Raw genomic sequence first — 21,859 nt, 5'->3', positions numbered from 1 at the left:
GGTACGTAAAAAAAATGTCTGTTCACATTGTTGCGTGTTAATACCACAATGATTTTTATCTGGTTGGTGTCTGCCTATCCTGTTAAACACAGTTAAACTTCACAGAAGATACTTGTTGCAAAAGTCTGTTAAACAACCAGAAAAATCTTTAATAAAATATTTGAATATAAATCTTTTCTACGTTTTTCTAATTTGTACTGTAAATAGTTATATGTACAAAGGCCTGACTTATTTACAACTCTGCAGAAATCATAGATTCGTTAGGTCCATGAATATTGGGGTCTCCTAATAAGGATGACTGTTTAGAGTCAATTTTGTATGGTTTTTGAGTTTTGTTTCCAAAAACTGTTATACCAATTCCACTTGGATGACTTGGAATTGACATATGAGATAGCAAAGGTATATTTGCATCCTGATTGGATCCTGAAGAAGGCAAGCTAGTCACATGACCTGTGCTAGTTGATCCACTTGCACTGCTTGGCGAACGGCTCTTTGGAGGTGGACAGTGCTGAATTACCCTGGGTGGGCCCGGTGGTTGGTAGTGGGCAGCTGGGAAAGCAGCATATCCTGGAGGAATCGGGTATCCATTGATTGGAATAAATCGCTGGTTTTGAGGTATTGGTGGTCCAATGAACCCAGCAATTTGGCCTTGTGGTATACCCTGTGCTGGAAACATGTAATTAGGATATCTAGGATTACTTAGGTTACTAACTGGGCTTGCACTGAGTGAAGTTGTTTGAGTGGTGGCATTTCCACCAGAGGGAGTAGTAGAGCTAGTGTGACTTGAAAGTCCCTCCCAAGAACGCAGCCTGGCATGGATATCTTTAAATCTTGGCCTCCGAGATGGAAGATCATGCCAGCACTCTGTCATCAAGCTATACATTCTGGGAGGACAGTCTTCAGAGCATGGTAATAATTGTCGTTTCCTGACCATCTCTATGACTTCTTGATTACTAAATCCATAATATGGTTGGAGTCCAAAGCTGAAAATCTCCCATAAGACCACACCAAAGGACCAAATATCTGAATCAGAAGAGAACTTGCCATACATAATTGCTTCTGGTGGCATCCAGCGAATCGGCAGTAGGGACTTACTTTGAACTCTGTAATAATCTGCTGAGTATATTTCTCTTGATAGGCCAAGGTCTGAAATTTTCACATGAAGTTGTTCTCCAATTAAAATGTTGCGAGCAGCAAGGTCTTTATGGACAAAAAAATGACTGGATAAGTATTCCATTCCTGCCGCAATTTGAACTGCAATATGCAGGAAATCCCCATGGTCCAGACTGGATTTGACAGTACCGTCCTCATCACTGCTACACCCAACATCTGAATGTGGCGATCGCATGATAAGGAATTCATGGAGGTCTCCCTGATTCATATACTCAAAAAGCATGCAGATGGGTTGTTCCTGAGTCACAACACCTAGGAGACAGACAATGTTAGGGTGATGAAGTTCTGCCATAAGAGATGCTTCTTGCTGGAATTCTGTCCACTGCTGGGGATTGTTAAAGTCTTTTAATGTCTTGATAGCAACAAGCTGAGCATGATCCATGCCTGGAAGATAGAGATGCCCCTTGTAGATTTTTCCAAGAGCACATTCACCCAGTTCTTCCATGAAACGAACAGCAGAAAGAGGTAACTCCTTAGCTTTGCTCTGTTAAAACAGCAAATCAAAGAATAGGTTATAATAATAGCGTCAAAAAGGTACCTAAATTAGAGACTTATTCTCTCAGCAAGGCCACAAACCTGCAGCTCCCTGCAATAGTATCTATAACTCAAATGGCAGTAGAAATATTGTGCTTCTGCTGTGTAGGGAGACCAAACAGTGAAGAAGCCATTTAGGGACACTCTGTATTGTTGATCCAAGCTCTGTAGTGGCTCCGTCCACAGAAGTGTGGGCTGCCACCACTAGCAGAGATATTGCTGTGACCACATTGCAGAAGTATTGGGAGCCTGGTTGAGGCTGGGGATTCCAATACTCTAGTACCCATGCAGTTCCTCACTGAATGCTTCTTTACTCCTGCTGTGTATGAGGGAGGAGGATTTCCCCATATCAAAATTAAAAATAACTTTCCATCCTTTACACAAGACTAGATGCAGGTGAACAAAGACTGAATATAGGATCGGTTATGGTCACAGTGCGGCAAAGAACTTCAACATGGACTTAATTTTAATCACACGACTAGTCCCATTGATTGCAGCTGGGCTACACACATGCTTAAGTCCAGCTTTGAGAGACCAGGGCATATAATGTTAGGTGCAAATTTATGTTTTAACTCTGACTTAGGACTCAGTTAAGTTTCATCCTAGAGTTAGTTATTAACCCCTTGGGGTACAAAAGAGATTAGTTCTTTGTATACTTGAGTGAGTGTACAAGCTCCCCCCCCCCCCCCCCAAAAAAATCAAGAAAGTAGAATCAGCTGGGAAAACATCAGACTTTGGTCAAAGGAGAATAGAAATGAGGGCCAAATCTTTTTCAAACTTGGTTGCCTAACTTAGGCAGGTACATCCATATTTAGACACTTAAATAAGCGACCTTATTTTTAGAAGTTAACGTCAGTGGGCACCTCAGCACCTCTGAAAATCAGGTCACTTACTGAGATGCCTAAATTATGGACTTGGTAGCCTAAAGGTAGGCACCTGAGTTTGGAATCCACATTCAGTAAAACAGTGTAGTCAGAAACATTAGCATTTGCTTTCCTGGAATATTGTCAATGCAGTTTTTTGCATGAGTAATATGGAAAAATTGACATTAAAAAAATAATTTTAAAGTTGCGCACTCAGAGTAAATGAATTCTAGTTGTACTGACCACTTACAAATTTTAGATAAATATTTCATAAGTAAAAAAATAAAATCATAAAGACATTTAAACAAGCAGCCAGTAGACTGTATGGTGATGGCAGGAAATTAGCTGTATTGTTGAAGAACAGATGGTTTATATTATATAAATCCTTTAGGCTAAAACTTGTTTAGGTCTGGCATATTGTAAATTATATTTTAGTAATGAAAGTGAAATGACCTCTGTCTGACCTCAGGCAGGGTTTGTCTGTTTGAACCAACATAGTGGAAAACTATGAAAGAAAATGAAGTCATAAAGTTTTGGCAGGAAGGCTCATTTCAAGTTAAGCGGTTATAAATCTGCTTCGTTTTTGTTTGACAAGTATTTGTCATACAGTGGTGTACAAAATGTAAAGAAGTGTAAAATACATACGAGGCATCACGCCAAAGTAAACCAAGTACAAAGGGAAAATACAAAGAATGAAGCCCACTGCTTCTATCTCTTTATCAGTTGCTTCCATTAGTTGAATGACAAGATGGACTCAGTTTATTATATTCTGTAAGGCAATTAAGTACCTTAAAACTGAAACAGGCTTTTGGTTTAAATGTTAACATTTTTATTTGGAAGAGTAAACATACTTCCACCTCAGTATGAGCTAGAACGTTTTTAACCAATGTTGACATTGGTATTGGATACAATATTTTAAAATAGAATTCTACTTCCTTTCTTTTTTAAAAATTTGTTTGAAAGGCAGCCAAAACAGTTGTGTCAGTGGGACAGCCAGCCACTCTCCCAACAGGAAAATATACAATTGTCATAAATGAAATCAGGTGGTTTTTGCAGCATATCATTTTAAACATGAAAAGAAAACACTGTGGTCTATATTTCCAGACATTTACGGGCAAGACACTTTGCCCACGTTGTGTACGTAAAGCATTAATATGTTGGTGGTCAAGAGTAAAACCTGAACCCCACTAAGTCGATGGCAAAACTCCCACTGACTTCAGTGGGGCCAGGATTTCCTCCCAAGTATCTAATACAAAGAAAGGACTAAGTTTCAAAATTTGGATCCAATGAAGGGGAGTTTTGGACATGGGGTTTGGTTTAGGCACATCTTTAATCTAATGTGTACTGTATTGCACACTAGATTTATATTGTGATTTTCTATGGGTATTAACAGATAGTCCCTCATTTTCATCATTCTGCCCCTTAAAGTAGAAGTTACGGTTAGGGTTAGGTTAGTTTTTGGTTTTCAACGTACTGACTTCTACTTTAAGGGGCAGAATGATGAAAATGAGGGACTATGTTCTGTGTGTTTATTGGACTCAGTTAATTTGTAATGTAAAGTACCATAGATCAAATTTTGGATGATTTAGCACCTATATAACACAGCAGCAAGAGACTGCATGTATGGTTTATAAATTGTGTAGAATAGTGCATCCCGAACACAAACATTCCCCAAATGGTCTAATACCTGGTTAGAACTAACTGCTTTCCAGCAGCGATAATAACCAGTTAAAAACAAACAGAAATCTCACAAAGAAGGTTTCCTCTAGAATTTCCAGCTAATGTTTGCAGACTCTAGCGATTAAAGACTAAGGCTTGGTTAATATTAGAATGTTTGAGTGCTTTGCTGTATGAAACCTCTGAACCTTTTACTGTTCCCTGTCCCTGGTACAAATCTTGAAGAGGAGGAGCTGGCATAGTTTTTTGACCCATGAATGATAAAATGATGGTATAAAGATTCACATGGAGTCAAAGGCATGATCTCAGGTAAGGAAGATTAAATAAAATATGAACTAAAAACAGTTGTTTGCATTACATGTGTAACCATGCAGGGCAGCCATGGCATGCCGTCTTCTCAGCCTTCTTCAGTTATGTATTTTCACTAACGAGTGACCCAAATGAAAATCCTGGATTCAAACACTTCTGAAACTTGAGGAAGTTCAGAACCAGATGCTTACTGGTTTGGGCCCCAGCTCTGTTTTTTCCAGTATCCTTTTGTCTTCTTATAACCCATCTTCCTTCTTGAATCCACAAACTTATTTTTCTAAATAAGGTTCTACAGTTAAATTTTTCTAAGTAAGGTTCACATAATGAAATTATAACAAGACTTCACAATACAAAATGAATGACTTGAACTGGCAAAGTCAGCACTCAGTTCTCTCCACACAGTAGATGCTGTGGGATTACCTTTATTGTTAACTTAATGACGAAATATAAACTTCAATCTAAACTTTCTGCAGAGTTGGCTTACTCCTAGGATTTGTCCCTGCAAGGTCCTTTTATATCCGTCTCTTTCCCCAGTTGCTTCTGCCCATGAGAGAGAGAAAAACTACCCCGGTCAGATTTCCAGCATGAGTCAGCAGAATAGCTCTGCCTCTCTCCCCCTGAGGGGTCCTAAAGCCTGACTCCCTGTCACATGGGCATACTGCAAATTCAAAGCACAATGGATTATTTAAACAATTTTGCCTGGACCCTCTGCTGACTAATTCTTCATAACCTAAGACTATGAAGCTGACACTGAAGAGGAAGCAGTAGGCACATCTCATGATTGCTATATCAAACCTAAAACAGATCTCTACTTACAAACATATTCACATATGGAGAGCACAGATCCTGAAACGTAAGTGTAACCTCCTTTTCTTAGGCTGAGCGACTAAAACTGCCATCATTCTGAAAGAATATCTTTGGCGTGTACAGCAATATTTATAGAAGGAAGGTTAAGCACAGTTTGCATTGCTCCTAATGCCTGAATTTGGATTCATTTTGCTATATCATTTTCTAACTAAAATAACTTGCCAACAGGTACGTCTAGACAATTTGATGTAAATTATTCTGCACAGTTTTCTAATGCATTATGTTTTAGATACTCAGGATATTCTCCTGCTTGGAAGTGGCAGAGCCCCATGTCCAGCCAAGCAGGTGGCTGCTCTGGACATTTCCAGCACCTGCCCTGCTAATAAACAATGAGGTCATTGCTAATCATTTTTTCAGTGTCTTACCTGCTCGGTGAGGCTTTTTTTTTTTTTTTTTTAAATTGGAAAAAAGTGCTTCATGAATTTGGAGTTTCAGTAAAGAGGAACAATATTAGGAGTCAGGGAAGAGGGGCCCTATGTTTCAATAAGGCGGGCTGTAAATATGAATAGGTTTTGGTGCTTCAGTTTGCAAATCTCTCTAAAGAATGTGTAAACTTGAACATACAAGGAGGAGATCATTTTAAAGTGATTTCAGCTAATAACAGGTGAGGCAAGGATACAAATGATCCATTAAAAAGTATTTTCTGAAACAGCCAATAAAATGAAAGAATGCATCTTCCTCCCCCCTTACTTACTAACTAGAACAAGGCCTCCACAACTTCACAAGCAGTTGCTTACTTCGTTAAAGCAAGCTTGAGTTTCTTTTCATCCAAAGATATATAGACCATTAGCTTTATGCTGCACAGTACAACGTATAGTATGCTGATGACAACAGAAGGCGTTCAAAAAGTGCAGCCAACGACACTGACAGAGACGGTGTGATAGAAATCAATTGGGTAATGTTTCAATTCTGGATTGAGCAAACCATGCTAATTCCATGCTCTTCGAAACAGCAATTTACAAGGCAGAAATCAGGTGCCCGATTACCTTTGGTTTGTATGCATTTAGCATGGACATCTCTACATTTTGCCCTCTGACGTGTTTGGGCTGTCTTTGTACTGGAGGGGAGGAAGACTTCTGGTTGTTGCGGCAGACGCAGATGAAGAAGAACAACAAGGCTATGGCCAGGGGAATAGTAACACTTGGCACCAATATATATAGGATTTCCATTTTATTCTTCTCCTTGGAATCTTTGGAATCTGGATCAGAAAAGAAAAAGAAGGTGAAAATAATGAAAACACATGAGGCATAAAATATCTCATGCAAAATAGTAAACTCCTGTATGTGCTGGAAATGCTTGAGAATGATAAAACAAATGGTGGATAGTATTATTATGATACATAGTGACTTCTACACCAAAAACATTTTAATGGGAGGAACACTTACTGCTGGTGTTGTATTGCTATAAAATTAACATAATTACTTTATTTGTTACTCAACAATTATATATCAACAGGGGAGTGGATGACTTAGTTCTAAGGCCAAGGAGACATTCTTCTCTGGGTATCACTTCAAATCTGGTCCTGGTCATAAAATGGCTGCAAGTCATTATCATCTTAACCACTTGGTGTGAAATGTGTTTGTTGATAGTATGGCTTTAGTTCCTCGTGGACCAAAGCCTATGGCAAAAGTAACTTCAGAATTAACACATTAATTGGCAGCCTCAGTAGAGAACAGAGTATCAGGTCCAGATTTTATTTATTATGTGTATCACAGTACTGCCTAGAGGCCCCAGCTGAGATCAGGGCCCCATTGTGCTAGGCACTGCACCAACACCTAAGAGACAGTCCCTGCCCTGAAAAGCTTATAACCTAAACCGACAAGGCAAACACTTCTGGACTGAAAGCTGGATTGCCACTCTCCCAGCAGAGTTTTGTTGTCAGGGTCACTAGGCCCTCTTCTCTGGCTGTTTTCAGAAGGGGTAGGAATAGGGTTACCATATTTAAAAAATAAAAAAAGAGGACACTCCACGGGCCCTGGCCCCGCCCCTTTCCCACCCCCGCCACAACTCCGCCCTTTCCCCGCCCCTTCCCCAAAGTCCCCGCCCTAACTCCCCCTCCTCCCTCCCAGCCACGCGAAAAGGGCTGCCCGAGCGCTACTGGCTTTACGGTTTGCCGGGCAGCCTCCAGACCCCTGCGCCCCCGGCCGGCGCTTCCCCAGCACAGCTGGAGCCCGGGAGGGGAAGCGCCCAGCCGGGGGCGCAGGGTCTGGAGGCTGCCTGGCAAACCATGAAGCCGGTAGCGCTCGGGCTTCGGGCAGCCCCTATGCCTCCGGACCCTGCGCCCCCGGCCGGGCACTTCTCCTCCCCGGCTCCAGCTGCTCTGCTCCTCCCCGGACTCAGACTTCGGCTCTGTTTAAGAGCCAAGCTGCCCGAGCCAGCGCTACCGGCTTCAGGCAGCCCCCGTGCCTCCGGACCCCAGCCGCCGGCCGGGCACTTCTCCTCCCCGGCTCCAGCTGCTCTGCTCCGGCGGCGCAGGGTCCGGAGGCACGGGGGCTGGCCGAAGCCGGTAGCGCTGGCTCGGGCAGCTTGGCTCTTAAACAGAGCCGAAGTCTGAGTCCGGGGAGGAGCAGAGCAGCTGGAGCCGGGGAGGAGAAGTGCCCGGCCGGCGGCTGGGGTCCGGAGGCATGGGGGCTGCCCGAAGCCGGTAGCACTGGCTCGGGCAGCTCGGCTCTTAAACAGAGCCGAAGTCTGAGTCCGGGGAGGAGCAGAGAAGCCGCGGGAGAGGAAGTGTCCGGCCGGTATTTTTCCCGGACACGTTCGGCTTTTTGGCAATTCCCCCCGGACGGGGGTTTGATTGCCGAAAAGCCGGACATGTCCGGGAAAAACCGGACGTATGGTAACCCTAGGTAGGAAGTGGGTAGTAAATAGAAGCATAGGGAGAGCACTTGCCCAAGATCATAATGACCCATGCCTGCCAATGGGGGGGGGGGGGAGAGAGGGGAGAGGAAGAGTGAGAGCAGCTGACCCATGCCTGCCAATACGGGGGGGGGGGGGGAGAGGGGAGAGGAAGAGTGAGAGCAGCTGGTTTCAGTAGTATTACTGAGCATGCTCAGCCCATGTGAGCATGCTCAGTAAGAGCCAAGCAGCAAATTGGGGGTGGGGCGGTACGTGACCATGCCTCTCCCACCTCTGACGAGTCAGTGGAGGGCTAGGAACAGACCCCTACATCTCCTGAGTCCCAGTGAAGTGCCCTTTCCAGTGGGCTATGCTGCCTTTCATGATCCCAGCATGGAGACAACTACCATGGAGACACGCAGTGGTCTCCAAGTAGTCAATCTGACACTTTGCAAGAGCATGCCAAAAAGAGCTCAGAGTGGGATTACTGTATATACTCGTTCATAAGCCACATTTTTTTAGTAAAAAGGGGGAGCATCAGAGAAGGGGGTCGGCTTATGACTGGGTATAGCGAGGGGGAGAGGTAGGACACAGCTCCCCCCCCAACAGAGGGGGGCAAGGAGAGGCAGCCGAGCCAGAAGGGAAGAGGCGGGGCCAGAGTCTCTCCGCTTCTGGCCACGCTGCTCTCCCCCCAGCCTCCGAAGCAGCTGCAGTTCCGGGGCTGGCAGGCTGCAGCCACGCTGCCCGGCCTGCTGGAGCAGCTCCGGCCGGGCCAGAGACATCCTCCCGGCCCACCCCAGGTAAGGTGGGAAGGGATGGGATGGGGAGAGTGTGGGGATCCTGGGCTAGGGGCGGGATGGGGAGGGGTTACACTGGGAGGGGTCATGTGGGGAGGTCCCGGGTTAGGGGTGGAGTCATGTGGGGGGTGGTCACAGGGGTTACTCCCCTGACCCCCAGCATCTCCCCCCCAAAAAATTTCCCCACCAGTTACTGTCCTGGCCCATCAGGGTAAGCAGCTGGTGCGCCGGGACATTTTGTTTACTTAGGTTTACCCCTGTGTCTGCGGACGCTCGAGGTAAACAAACTGTCTCGGCCCGGCAGCGGCTTAGCCTGATGGTCCGGGAGCCAAAGTTTGCTGACCCCTGAATTATAAGGTCAGCTTATGAATGGGTCATAAAAATTTGCCATTTTTACTTATCCATCTTGAGGGGGTTGGCTTATAAATGAACCGGCTTATGATCGAGTATATACGGCATATATAACAAATTAATACAGTAGCTACAGGGTACAAAGTAAACTTTGGAGAATACCTTTTAAATCCCCAGCAAATAATTATTCACATTATTAGTGTCAGATTTCATGTATCTCCAATAGGGCATGACACTGGCTGGAGGCCATCGAGTGTGTTTCTCTAGTGAAGACTTGACAGTTGTTGAGCTAAAATGAGATGAGGTAGGCCAAGAAAGCCCTTCTTCCTTCCAAGCAGGATGTGGTTGCCCTGTGACAGTAGTCATTAACAAGGCTCATTTAGTGCTAAATGCAAAGCTAATTATTTTTCTAATGCATGTTTTGGCAAAGAAAGTTGCAGCTTATAACTGACTTACTAACAAAGGAGTCTCTTCTCCTCTCAGTGCACAAGGAACTTATGCAAGCAACTCCTCTTCAATGCTAACATAAGCTACACGTATAAATCCTGTATGCATCACACAGGATGGCCAAGTGCCTAGGAATCCGTATCCCTTACACACAAGTCAAATTTGGCTGAGACATTTTGATTCCACTGGGGAAATGTAAATAAATTCAGACAAGCCCAACACTATGTTAATGTTTAAGCCAAACCAAGTCAATGGGAAAAATTCCCACAGTTTTTAAAGAAAACCTGCAGTGAACAGTTATAATGCTGTAGAGAACTAAATGGACATTGGCTGGCTCATATACCGAGGTGGACAAATAATTTGCAGACAGCTATTCATTAGATGTCTTTCATCTCTCTTTCTAGTTCCCTCTGGAGGATCCTGACTTTAAATTTACATTACCTCCCCACCAGCATGCCACAGACTCTCCATGCATGTCTTTTAGCTATGGACCTGCTCTCCCCTACTCCAAATGTTTCTGGATATTAGTCTAGCTATGCCTTTGAGAGTGCTGGCTCTGCCCTGCTCTGCTTTCTCTAAAATCATTCTATGCCACCCACTTCTGCAATTAGTCTCCCTCTTCTTTCCTTCATGCAAGTCACTGTTTCCCTCCCTCCCAGCACTTATACCTCCACTCATTTGACTCTCCAAAGTTTCCCTGCTCACAGAAAATTGTGCTTCTGCTGCCCACACTTCACTTTTGGATTGCTAGCTGTTCTGCCCTTTTGCTAGCTGCTACCTATTCCCCTCCAGCAGGGGTTGGTTGAAGAGTCATTACTAGTCCCTCTGATCTGGCTTTTTGCAGAATGGATGGGAAGGGGGTGCTTTCTATAGATAATGTTTTTGTGTGCACACTCGTGCATGAGTTGCCCTCCCATTAAAAAAAAAAACTCTGGGCAGGTGCAAACATCAATTCCATTTGGGGGTAGTGGAGGAGTTTGCCATTTGGAAGAGCTGCCTCAGCAAGAGCAGGCTAGAATGTAAGTGCCTGTAAGGGCCTGCTGCCAAAAGGACTATGCCACCATGTTGCTGGAGCCCAGTCCAATTCAAGCTCTACCAAAGGAGGCTGAGCGAGAGCAGGGCCATTATGACAAGACACCTTGAAACATCAGCCAGATCAGGAGGACGAGAATGTCCAAAGTACTGAGTCAAAGAAACCACAGGTGCTGTGGCAACAAAGGAGAAGGGACAGATCACCAGCACCAGAAGCAGCTGATAAATCACCAAAGGTAAGAAAAGAAGTGAGACCTTTGAAATGGTCAAACATCTTTTTGCCAGGAGCACCATTTCAGATTTTGGTAGGTGGGGGCAACTTTAACAGTGAATCCTTGGGCTACTTAGGCACTTAAACTCTATTTTTTTGACAGATAACTTAGCAATTAGCTGACAGGAGCCCTGTATCTAATTCCTTTATAAAGGAAAGAAATTTAAATAAATATTAGACCCACTCAGCTTTAATAAGAACATGTTCTGACATCTTGTGGCAAATCATTTAAGGGACACTGGTTAGGTTTAAAATGTTAATGTATATTCTTACTTTATTACTAACTCCGTGGAGAGAGAGACCCCGTCAGGACTCCTGGGTTCTATCCCAGCTCTGGGAGGAGAGTGAGGTCTAGTGGGAAGCAGTGGGGAGCAGATACATCTGGGTTCTATATAAGAACATCAGAATGGCCATACTGGGCAAGATCAATAGTCCATCTAGCCCAGTATCCTGTCTTCCAACAGTGGCCAATGCCAGGTGCCCCAGGGGGAATGAACAGAACAGGTAATCATCAAGTTGCCCTGTTGCCCACTACCAGCTTCTACCACTACCAGAGGCGAGGGACATGCAGAACATGGTGTTGGATCCCTGCCCACCCTGGCTAATAGCCATTGCTGGACCTATCCTACATGAACTTATCTAGTTCTTATTGGAACCCTGTTATAATTTTGGCCTTCACAACATCCCTTGGCAAAGAGTTCCACAGGTTGACTGTGAAGAAACACATTTTTTTGTTTGTTTTAAATCTGCTGCCTATTAATTTCACTGGGTGACCCAGGTTCTTGTGTTATGTGACGGAGCAAATAACATTTCCTTATTCAACTTTTCCACACCATCCATGATTTTATAGACCGCTATTATATCTCCCCTTAGTCATCTCTTTTCCAAGCTGAAAAGTCCCAGTCTTTTTAATCTCTCCTCATACAGAAGGTGTTCTATACCCCTAATCATTTCTGTTGCCCTTCTCTGTACCTTTTTCAAATCCAATACATCTTTTTTGAGATGGGGTGACCAAATTTGAATGGACTGTTCAATATGTTGGCGTACTGTGGATTTATATGGAGGCAATACGATATTTTTCTCTTATTATCTATCCCTTTCCTAATGATTTCCAATATTGTTAGCTTTTTTAATTGCCACTGCACATTGAGCAGGTGTTTTCAGAGAACTATCCACAATGACTCCAAGATCTCTTTCTTGACGGGTTCAGCTAATTTAAACACCATCATTTTGTATGTATAGTTGGGATTATATTTTGCCAAGTGCATTACTTTGCATTTATCTAGGGTTACCATATTTAAACATTAAAAAAAGAGGACACTCCACGGGGCCCTGGCAACGCCCCTTCCCCGCCCCAACCCCGCCCCTTCCCTGCCCCTTCCCCAAAGTCCCTGCCCCAACTCCACCCCCTCCCCTGAGCGCCCCGCATTCCCCCTCCTCCCTCCCAACCACGCGAAACAGCTGCCCGAGCGCTACCGGCTTCACGGTTTGCCGGGCAGCCCCCAGACCTCCAGACCCTGCGCCCCCGGCCGGGCGCTTCCCCAGCACAGCAGCAGCCGGAGCCTGGGAGGGGAAGCGCCCGGCCGGGGGCGCAGGGTCTGGAGGTCTGGGGGCTGCCCGGCAAACCGTGAAGCCGGTAGCGCTCGGGCAGCTCCGCTCTTCAGCTGCACAGAACTGAGGTGTCTGGGAGGAGCTGCAGGCGGATTGCCCCGCGGCGGCGGCGGTGGCGGCGGCGGCTGCTGCTGCTGCTGCTGCCCCCAGACACCTCAGCTCTGTGCAGCTGAAGAGCCGAGCTGCCCGAGCGCTACCAGCTTCAGCGCTGTAAAGTAGCAGTGTAAACCAGGGGTGGGCAAACTTTTTGGGCCGAGGGCCACATCTGGGTGCGGAAATTGTATGCAGGGCCGGGGCAGAGGGTTGGGATGTGGGAGGGAGTGCGGGGTGTGGGAGGGGGTCCGGTGTGCAGGAAGGGGCTCAGGGCAAGGGATTGGGGCAGAGGAGGGGTGCGGAGTGCAGGAGGGGGCTCAGGGTAGGGGTGCAGGAGGAGTGTGGACTGTGGGAGGGGGCTCAGGGGAGGGGGTTGGGGTGCAGGAGGGGTGCTGGGTGTGGGAGGGGGCTCAGGGGAGGAGGTTGGGGTGCAGGGGGCAGCAGGGAATTCAGGGCAGAGGGGTGGGGTGCAGGAAGGGTGCGGGGTGTACAAGGGTGTACAAGGGGGCTCAGGGCAGGGAGTTGGGGTGCAGGAGGGTTGTGGGATGTATGAGGGGCTCAGGGCAGGGAGTTGGGGTGCAGGCGGGGTGCGAGGTGCAGGCAGGGGGCTTAGGGCAGGGAGTTGGGGGGTGGGGTGCAGGAGGGATTCAGACTCCCGCCCGGCGCCGCTTACCTAAAGTGGTTCCGGGGTGGCAGCGGCGCGCACCGGGGCCAGGGCAGGCTCCCTGCCTGCCTGCCATGTCCCCGTCCCACTCCAGGAAGCACTGCGGCCCCTGAGGGGGGAGCGGAGGGGTCCACATGCGCTCCCCTGAAGCTCCCATTGGCCACGGTTTCCTGTTCCTGGCCAATGTGAGCTGCGGGGGGCGGAGCCTGGAGGCAAGGGCAACACACGGAGCCTTCTGCCCCCCGGCCCGGGGACTGCAGGGACGTGGTGCCGGCCACTTCTGAGAGCGGCATGGGGCCCACAGCACCACGGGGGGCAATCCTGAGGGTCGGATCCAAAGTCCTGATGGGCCGGATTCAGCCCGCGGGCCGTAGTTTGCCCACCCACAGTGTAGACAGTGCACCAGCGCTGGTAGCTATTCCCCTTGTGGAGGTGGTTTTTTTATAGCACTGGGACAGCTCTCTGTGTTGTGCCTAGGGTGACCAGATGTTCCGATTTTATAGGGACAGTCCCGATTTTTGGTTCTTTTTCTTATATAGGCTCCTATTACCCCCCACCCCGTCCCGATTTTTCACACTTGCTCTCTGGTCACCCTAGTCGTGCCACGATTACACAGCGTTGCTAGTGAAGACATGCCCTTAGACTGGTCCCAGTAAGACTCCTGAGAGACACCACTATTTACCTCTTTCCATTCTCATCTTCTATCCTACCCTTTGTTTCCTATCTTTTAACTGAAGTGCTCTGAAGTGCTTTCAGGATCATCTAATGATCCTTAATTTACTTTAATGATAAGCCTTTTGTTATCTTAATCACCCTGCCTCTGTTTATAAACAAACTCCCCGCCCCAAAGGCTGTGCTGCTCCCAGCTTCTGAACTCATCACATCTCACACTCAAGCTGTTACAGTTAAGCGCTCCGTCTGGGGCTAGGGTGAGTAGACCTCCCCTACGAAACTCAGGGGGGGCTAAAGCCCTCCCCTGTCCCCCCTAAATGGCGCCCCTGCTTCTTGCAGCAAACATTGTGATAATTATCACCTGTGTTCTCTCTTCTTCCCCACTTTGCCTGGCAGGAAAAAAACAAAAACAAAACTATTTATTTGGAAGCCCCCCTGTTCTAACATGTCCTTAGGCCCCACCCTGCCATACTGAAGGCCATCGTCTCTCTTCGGGAGTACTGTGTCCTACTGTCTTTTAAGTCAGTGTTTTTTTAGGGCAGGTGCAGTGCATTTTATTGGCACAAATGCAGATCATACACATTTTGACAGCGGGTGAGTCTCTTGACATGTAGGCCCCAGCTTTTTCTGAGAGGGCCAATTCAATGGAGTCAATGGGCTGAGGCAGGGTAGCATTTAGTATTTTGTGGAAGGGCTGGGAGGGAGCGTTTTACTGTTGACACTGGGCCAGCTGAGTGTGTCTGTGTTTTCAAAGCTGGATTTGTGCAAGTGCTGAGAGGGCCATACAGATGCCTATTACAAATCTAATTAAAGGCACACTTGAGCTGAAATTTGGGTCCAGTTCAGATCATGAGGGTGGCAAAGTTCAAATGAATTCAGATATAACTTTACACAGCTCTTCTTCTTCCCATATTTGCCATCTTATCCCATCTTATGCCCTCTCCCCTTCCTTATGCTGCCATTGCAGCCTCTCTCCTAATTGCTCCTTTCAGATCAGATTTGGCATCTAGGCACTGGCTGAGGGCCACAACACCACAGCAGGGGGTGAAGAGAGGGGACTGAGGAACAGTTCCCCATGCATCTATCTGGCTCTATGGACTGGTGAGGGGTGGCTTGATCCATAGCCTCATCCCTTCCTTTGGTAGTGACTTCCATCCCCAGGACTGCTAGAAGGGAGCTCCCACCTAGTACAAGGACTGCAACTGTCCCTGCAATAGGCACGGACTCCATGGGTGCTCCAGCCCCGGAGCACCCCTGGAAAAAAAATGGTGGGTGCTCAGCACCCACTGGTGGGCCCCGCTGATCAGCTCCTCTCCATCCCCCACAGCACTTCCCGCACGCCGCTGATCAGTTGTTCAGGGGCGGACAGGAGGTGCTGGGGGGGAGAAAGAGGAGGGGGGCAGGAAGAGGCGGAGCGAGGGTGGGGCACTCTCAGGGGAGGGGGCGGAATGGGGTGGGAGGAGGGGGTGGGGGGCAGCAAGAGATGGGGTGGGGCCTTGGGGGAAGGGGTGGAGCAGGGGCGGGGTCAAGCACCTCTGGGGAAATCAGAAAGTCGGCACCTCTGGTCCCTGCTTCCCCTCACAACTGCATTAAGGAAGTCTCTACCACACTTTGCCTCATGTGTCCTTTCATGCTACTCCACACCGGTGCCTATACACCCAGCCCTTCCCCCCAATCCTCTGGCCAGGCTTCCTACACTTGTCTCTCCACAGCCTCGCACTTGGATTATTGTCCCACACTACAGATTTGTCTGCAAAAGACATCACAGGCTTTATCAACTGCTGCATATGTGACAGCTGAAGCGGGCCGCTCACAACGGGTCGCAGACCTGGGAAATAAAATGGCCAAAAAGCAAGCAGGGTTGCTAAAGGGGCGCCTGTTTTTAGTACTGCCGGGGGGGGGGGGCACCTGGGGGTGGCTGCTTTCCCCACTTGCCCACCTCTCCTGGGGAAGAGCAACCAATTGGAGCTGCTGCAGGAAGAGCTCTCCTCCTTCCCCTTAGAAGCCCAAGCCGTTCTCACGGGAGGGGAGGAGGGAGCAGAAAGAGCCCAGCAGGTCAGGGTAGCTCCACTCCCTCCTCCCTCCCCTTCCCTCCTGTGAGGTGAGCAAGGGGATAGCGCCTCTCCTCCTCCCCCCTTGCAGCACCCGGCCTGGGAAGGGGGAGAAGGAACTCTTGCAGCCCCTCCCCAGCCTGGGAAAGAGGGGATTAAAAGCCCCAGGAGCTGACGGAGGAGTGGAGGTGAGGTGGCAATGGGACAGAACAGATGTGGGGGCAGAACTGATGGGTGGCAGGATTCATTTGGAGTTGGGGGGGATGTTAATTGTTGTGCAGGGGGATGGGCAGATGTCACGGTGATGATAGACCTCTTCCCCTCCCCCCCAATACTTTTTTCAGACCACTTTAAGCTCTGGTTAGAACCAACAGGAGACAAACACACAGAGGCATAGGCACCGGTTCATCCCCTGCAGTGTCCCAATCAAGTGGAATTACCATTCCTATTAAGCAGCAGTCACTACCATGAAGCCTCATTAGGCTTAAATTGGTTCCCTGGGAGACATCCCAATTAAGTCGGTTTCCCAATTAAGAAGGTCCCAATTAGGTGGAGTGTAAGATATTTTTAAAATGTGCCTGAATTGGCTTTTTCAGCAAGTACAAAAAGAGCTGAGTAGTAACAGCTCTTTACATTTTAAAAATGCAGAACAGCTCCTAACAATTGCACCTTTAACTAAACAACCAGCCACCTAATAGGATTCTATTTATTTATATTTTAAATAGGGACCCCGTCTCAGGATCTAGACACCCTAATATAATTAATCATGCAGTAAATACAATTAAACCTTAGCAGCATTAAAATCTTTCCACAGGAATTTTGTGGGCAGGCCAGCCAGACACCTACCCCTTCATCATCTAGGAAGCACAACCTCAGCCTTCTCCTTAGACCCTATCAACCAGACGTCTTTTATAGTGTACCCTAGAAGTCACCAAATTTGGTCTATTTCAGACTAGAAGGGAGCAAGTTCCAGACTCTTGCAATCCTCCCAGAGAATGGTCTGCCAGCCACCATATGAATTCAACACAGGGCATTACAACTATTAAGAGAGACAGTTTTGACTATGTAATGTATATGTTCCCTTTTTAACAAAAAATCTCAGTACGAACCTGAGCCAAAGCCCATTGGAGTAATTGGAAATCTTCCCACTTACTTAAATATGCTTTGGATCAGACCCAGAATGCATACGATCCACAAGATAGTCTGATTTAATAAATGTTCGTAACCATAATCAAAATTAATTTAAACTCAAGATTGGCTACTGAACATGAAAAAGCACCTCACTTCCAAGGGGCAAGTCATCATTATTGCCATCGCTTGTGTGCAACATAATCATTTGCATGAAACCTTTTACCACAAATTACCAGAACAAGAGTCTATTGTCATAAGACTCATTGCTAGGTGCATTTTCCAACATGTACCCACAAGTAGCAGTGTTCTCTTCTTTACAGAATATCTGTATTATTAGTTTTAATGAAGACTTAATAAAATGGGAACTATTTATTCAGATCTTCCTCCCACTCCCTCCAAATATCAGGAGTTCAGATAAAATGAGACCTGGATCTCAGCTAACCCTGAGTTTGTAAAACCTAAATCCAGGTGCTGAAGTTTTACAAAAATTAAAACCAAAACCCAGCTGACAAGTGTTTTGCAACCCCTCCCCTTTTTTTTAAAACAAAGGCTGAACTGTATTAAGCTAGGTTTGCATTTATTAAAATGATTAAAAATAAATCAAAGGGAAACAATTTTATAATGCATTTAGGATCAGTGCCAACAAAGCCAATTCTACTTCACTAAAAAGTGATATTAATTTTAACGATTACTTTGAAAATGTAGAACACATGACATGCTAGAAACACTTATACTTCATTGAGAAGGTTTAAGCTTTACAACCTTTCCTAATAAAATATTTTCATGCTGTTGCTTCAGTTGCTTACCAGATGCACAGGTAAGAACTGTAAGGTTTCCCTTGTTGGGGAATTTCCTGTTTCAGATTCTGTGGCTTTAGGTACAAACACTGCATGTAGTCTTCTTTACCAGAGCTCCCTTTCCAGACACAACAAAGGCGTTCTGTGCACAGCTACACAGAACGTATGTGATGGGGCACAACTGTATGGATCAGACAAATGTTACACTTTTCCCTTCAATAAAGTAATTCCAATGTTTCCCCTTTAAAAAACAATTAGAAATAAAATGGGATGGTTCAGTATTTACCACATGCTGGGATGTCACAAAGCTCAGACTTAAAATTTTCATCTAAGGTAAAGCACCATGGCGCTTCCTTCTGATTCCCTGGATTTCGACAATAGGAATGGCCCCCGTTTAACTCTGGGTATCTGATGGCGGTGAAGGTATGTGTGTGCGGATACTGAGAGTTCCATGGCTGGCACTGACGTCCAGACTTTGTCACACTGACGGTCCCACGGTAATCTACTCCAGTACTGTTGTAACATTTGTGATCTGAAAAACATTAAAGCAATAGTTGATCGCAGCGAGTCAGAATGCTACCGTACATACTGACCACTAGTTGATCTAGGAGTGCATAATTAACCTCCTGGAGACTAAGCACAATTCTGCAGACCTGGGGCCTGGAAACCAAATTCAAGGAGTAAGGGGTCCCAATTTGTTGCGGCTGTAACACTTGGCCTGCCTTGCATTCACATTCCTGGGAGGATTTAAAGCTTATGCTTTAGTAATGAAAACAGCTTACTCTGAGTATTTTTAATAAAAAATATATAAGAAGAGTCAAGCCTACAGTGGGAACCTGAATCACATTAATTATTTTAATATAAAGGTAGAGAATACGTGGGACACAATAAATAAATAAATATTTCTTATTTTGGACACAAACATTTGATATTGCAGTAACTCAGTGACCAAGAGTGCGCTCCTGTCAATGCCTGTAGTTATGCCTTAGAACAACATCTTAGGCAAGTACAGTCATGGACCTGATCCTGTGAGCCTTAATCATGTTGACTTGTCCTTAATCACACCAGCAGTACCATTAGAATATATTGAACTACTGTGGCAAGGACGTCTTACATGTGTAAGGGTTGCAGGACCGGGATCTTAGATGTTTACTGATCTTAAAATGTTACAAGTGAAACCATCCTTTTTGTTAGTTAATATTAACAAAAAAAATCTGAAGCCAATAAACTGCTAGTAGCGTAAATCCAGAGGCAATTTAAGAAAATATTGAAAAAGTTATTGCGACTTTCCGTGGGTTCTGGAATAACCAGCTCAGTCTTCCACCAACTTGATGCAAGACTATAATGATTGTGAGTTTTCAGAGTTCATGACTAACCCATTTGGGGGCAGAGAGTGATTAGATAAAACCTTCACATGCTGACCTGATAATTCTTGCACAGCAACTTTCACTTACTTTTATTTATAGGATCTGCCATGGGGATTCCAATCCGGATACAATTTACAGCTTCTGGGCTATCTGGCTGAGGAAGATCTTCACAGTTTGGCAGCTTTAATCTCATCAGAATCATAGGATTGGACCTTGCAAAAATATACTCTGTCTGACAAAGGACATTTTCCAGAATTTCACATTCATCACGGCACAGATCTCGGGGCTTTGGGGCTGGTGAGGTCTCATCACAGTATGGGAAAGCGTAGTGGCACAAAGAAGGAATGGCAAACTGGGAGCATTTATCAGATAAGTGACTGGAAGTGCCAATCATAGTGAAGGCAGCTGTAAAACACACAGAAGGATTTTATTTAACATGACAGGAGTTTTAGGCTCAACAGTATAATCCATACTTTGTACACATTTGACAATGGCAAGTTACTAAAGTAAGAAGAACAAACTCATTTTCTCAGCAATTACAGTAATAACTATTATTTCAGAACACTAAATTCCAGCGGGGACAAATGCACATTCTAGAAATACAGGATAACAATTATTTTAAAAGTTGGTATAATGTTCATTTCAGTGAAAAAGAAATTACATTTGGTGTCAACATTGCATTGATTTTAAGCTGTCTCAAAACTACAAATTAAATTTTATTTTTATTTGCTTTTTTCCCCAGATAGTTCGTAAAGTCGTCTAAATATTTTGTTTCTTGGATTACTTTTACCGGATAGGTAAGAACAGCAGGTTCTACAGAATGCATAATAACAAAAATATTGTACATTTACATATTGCATCCTTCATCCCAAAGGATCCCAAATCACTTTATAAACAAACCGATAGAGTGTATGAACTGCTGTATATTTAAGGAACATTTCCATCACTGCTGTGTTGCAATGTTTTAACAGCGCATGCATAACACTTTATGGAAAGATGTCAAGCACACTATCCAATTGAAACCACAGGAGCATTTTAGACCACTGGAAAGTCATTAGCTTGGCTGGAATCTGGCCATGGGCAACACACCTAAAATTGTGGGAAAGTACCATGAAGTCTTTACAAGAGATCAAGATCTTTGTTTTATGTCTCGTCGCACACAGGGCACTTCCCTCACACAGTGCTGGGGCATCGGTCCCTTACTAAGTCAGAGGCAAGAATGCCACCTGTTGAATTACTTACACAGCCTTCTTCAGTACCTGGGGTTTTCCTCAACAGTCTCTCAACCAAGTAATGACCCAGCTTGGCCTTGCTTAGCTTTTAAAATATGCTGGGATCACAGCACAAGATAGACCAGATGTGAGCCATACCGTGTGTGTGTGTGTGTGTGTGTGTGTGTGTGTGTGTGTGTGTGTGTGTGTGTGTGTGTGTGTGTGTGTGTGTGTGTGTTGAGGAAGCCAATCAGCAGAGACATACAGCATATTAAAAAGCTGTGCATATTTGATATGACCCATTCCACTGAAAACATGCTATATACCAATCCAGATTAGGCTTTGCTGTGGCGAAACTCACAGCAAGTGGGAAGGTAACAAAAGAGGATATAAGGAAAAAAATAATGTTAGTGGCAAGAGACTGTAGCAGTTCTCTGGAAAAAGGTGTGTATTTTTGAGAGCTAGGGGCAACATGCTTTACCTACCTGTAATCTGATTTTCTATTTCACCCTGCATATGTAGAGACTCCATATAAATTGTTCGATTCCCAATAAATCTTGCACAAGCAATCCCTCTGTATGGCTGGCAAAAACCATCCTCTTCATACTCGTCACTAAAAACAATCATACACACAAAAGGCTAAAACACAACATATTTTAAATGGAATCGGTAGCAAGAAGTCACTAGAGGGAGTTCACATTTATATTATTATAGATGTTTTTGAGGGTTCTACTAAGTTTGTCTGGTAGTGCAGAGAGCCCGGATATGGCCTGCCACACCACTTAAGACTGTGTTAAAGGATTAAATGGTATTTAGGTGGTGCAGAGGACATTGCAGACTTCATACCCTGGTTGAATATAATGGTAAAAGATTCTGTTGGTGGTTTTCAATACCCTGAAAAAGCATCAGAGTGAAATACACGGAACATACACATTTATCCTTCAATCTTTGTGAATGCAGGTAACACAATATTACAGGTCAGTCAAAACCCAGGCTCATGTTGTCTTAAGTGTATGAATTCTACATTAGGGAAAGACTGTATTCTGGAAATGATGTCTAGTCACAATCGGAAGAGCAAACTGGGATTGGTTGAAAAAAATGGCTTT

General features: G+C 45.5%; 1 protein-coding gene across 1 annotated transcript in view; it reads right to left on the bottom strand.

Annotated features, from left to right (window-relative positions):
* Positions 1-232: 232 nt before the first annotated feature.
* ROR1 (receptor tyrosine kinase like orphan receptor 1) overlaps positions 233-21,859 on the bottom strand; it is a 104,471-nt gene continuing 82,844 nt past the window's right edge. The window contains exons 7-11 of the mRNA XM_065409301.1: positions 21,239-21,366; positions 19,630-19,947; positions 18,462-18,707; positions 6,410-6,621; positions 233-1,657 (exon numbers count right to left, since the gene is read on the bottom strand). Of these exons, the coding sequence (XP_065265373.1) occupies positions 233-1,657; positions 6,410-6,621; positions 18,462-18,707; positions 19,630-19,947; positions 21,239-21,366 (2,329 nt within the window). The remainder of the gene's footprint in view (positions 1,658-6,409; positions 6,622-18,461; positions 18,708-19,629; positions 19,948-21,238; positions 21,367-21,859) is intronic.

The sequence above is a fragment of the Emys orbicularis genome, chromosome 8, assembly GCF_028017835.1.
Source record: "Emys orbicularis isolate rEmyOrb1 chromosome 8, rEmyOrb1.hap1, whole genome shotgun sequence".
NCBI lineage: Eukaryota > Metazoa > Chordata > Testudines > Emydidae > Emys > Emys orbicularis.
Note: the sequence above shows the minus strand (reverse complement) of the source record. Positions and strands in the feature narration are given on the sequence as shown.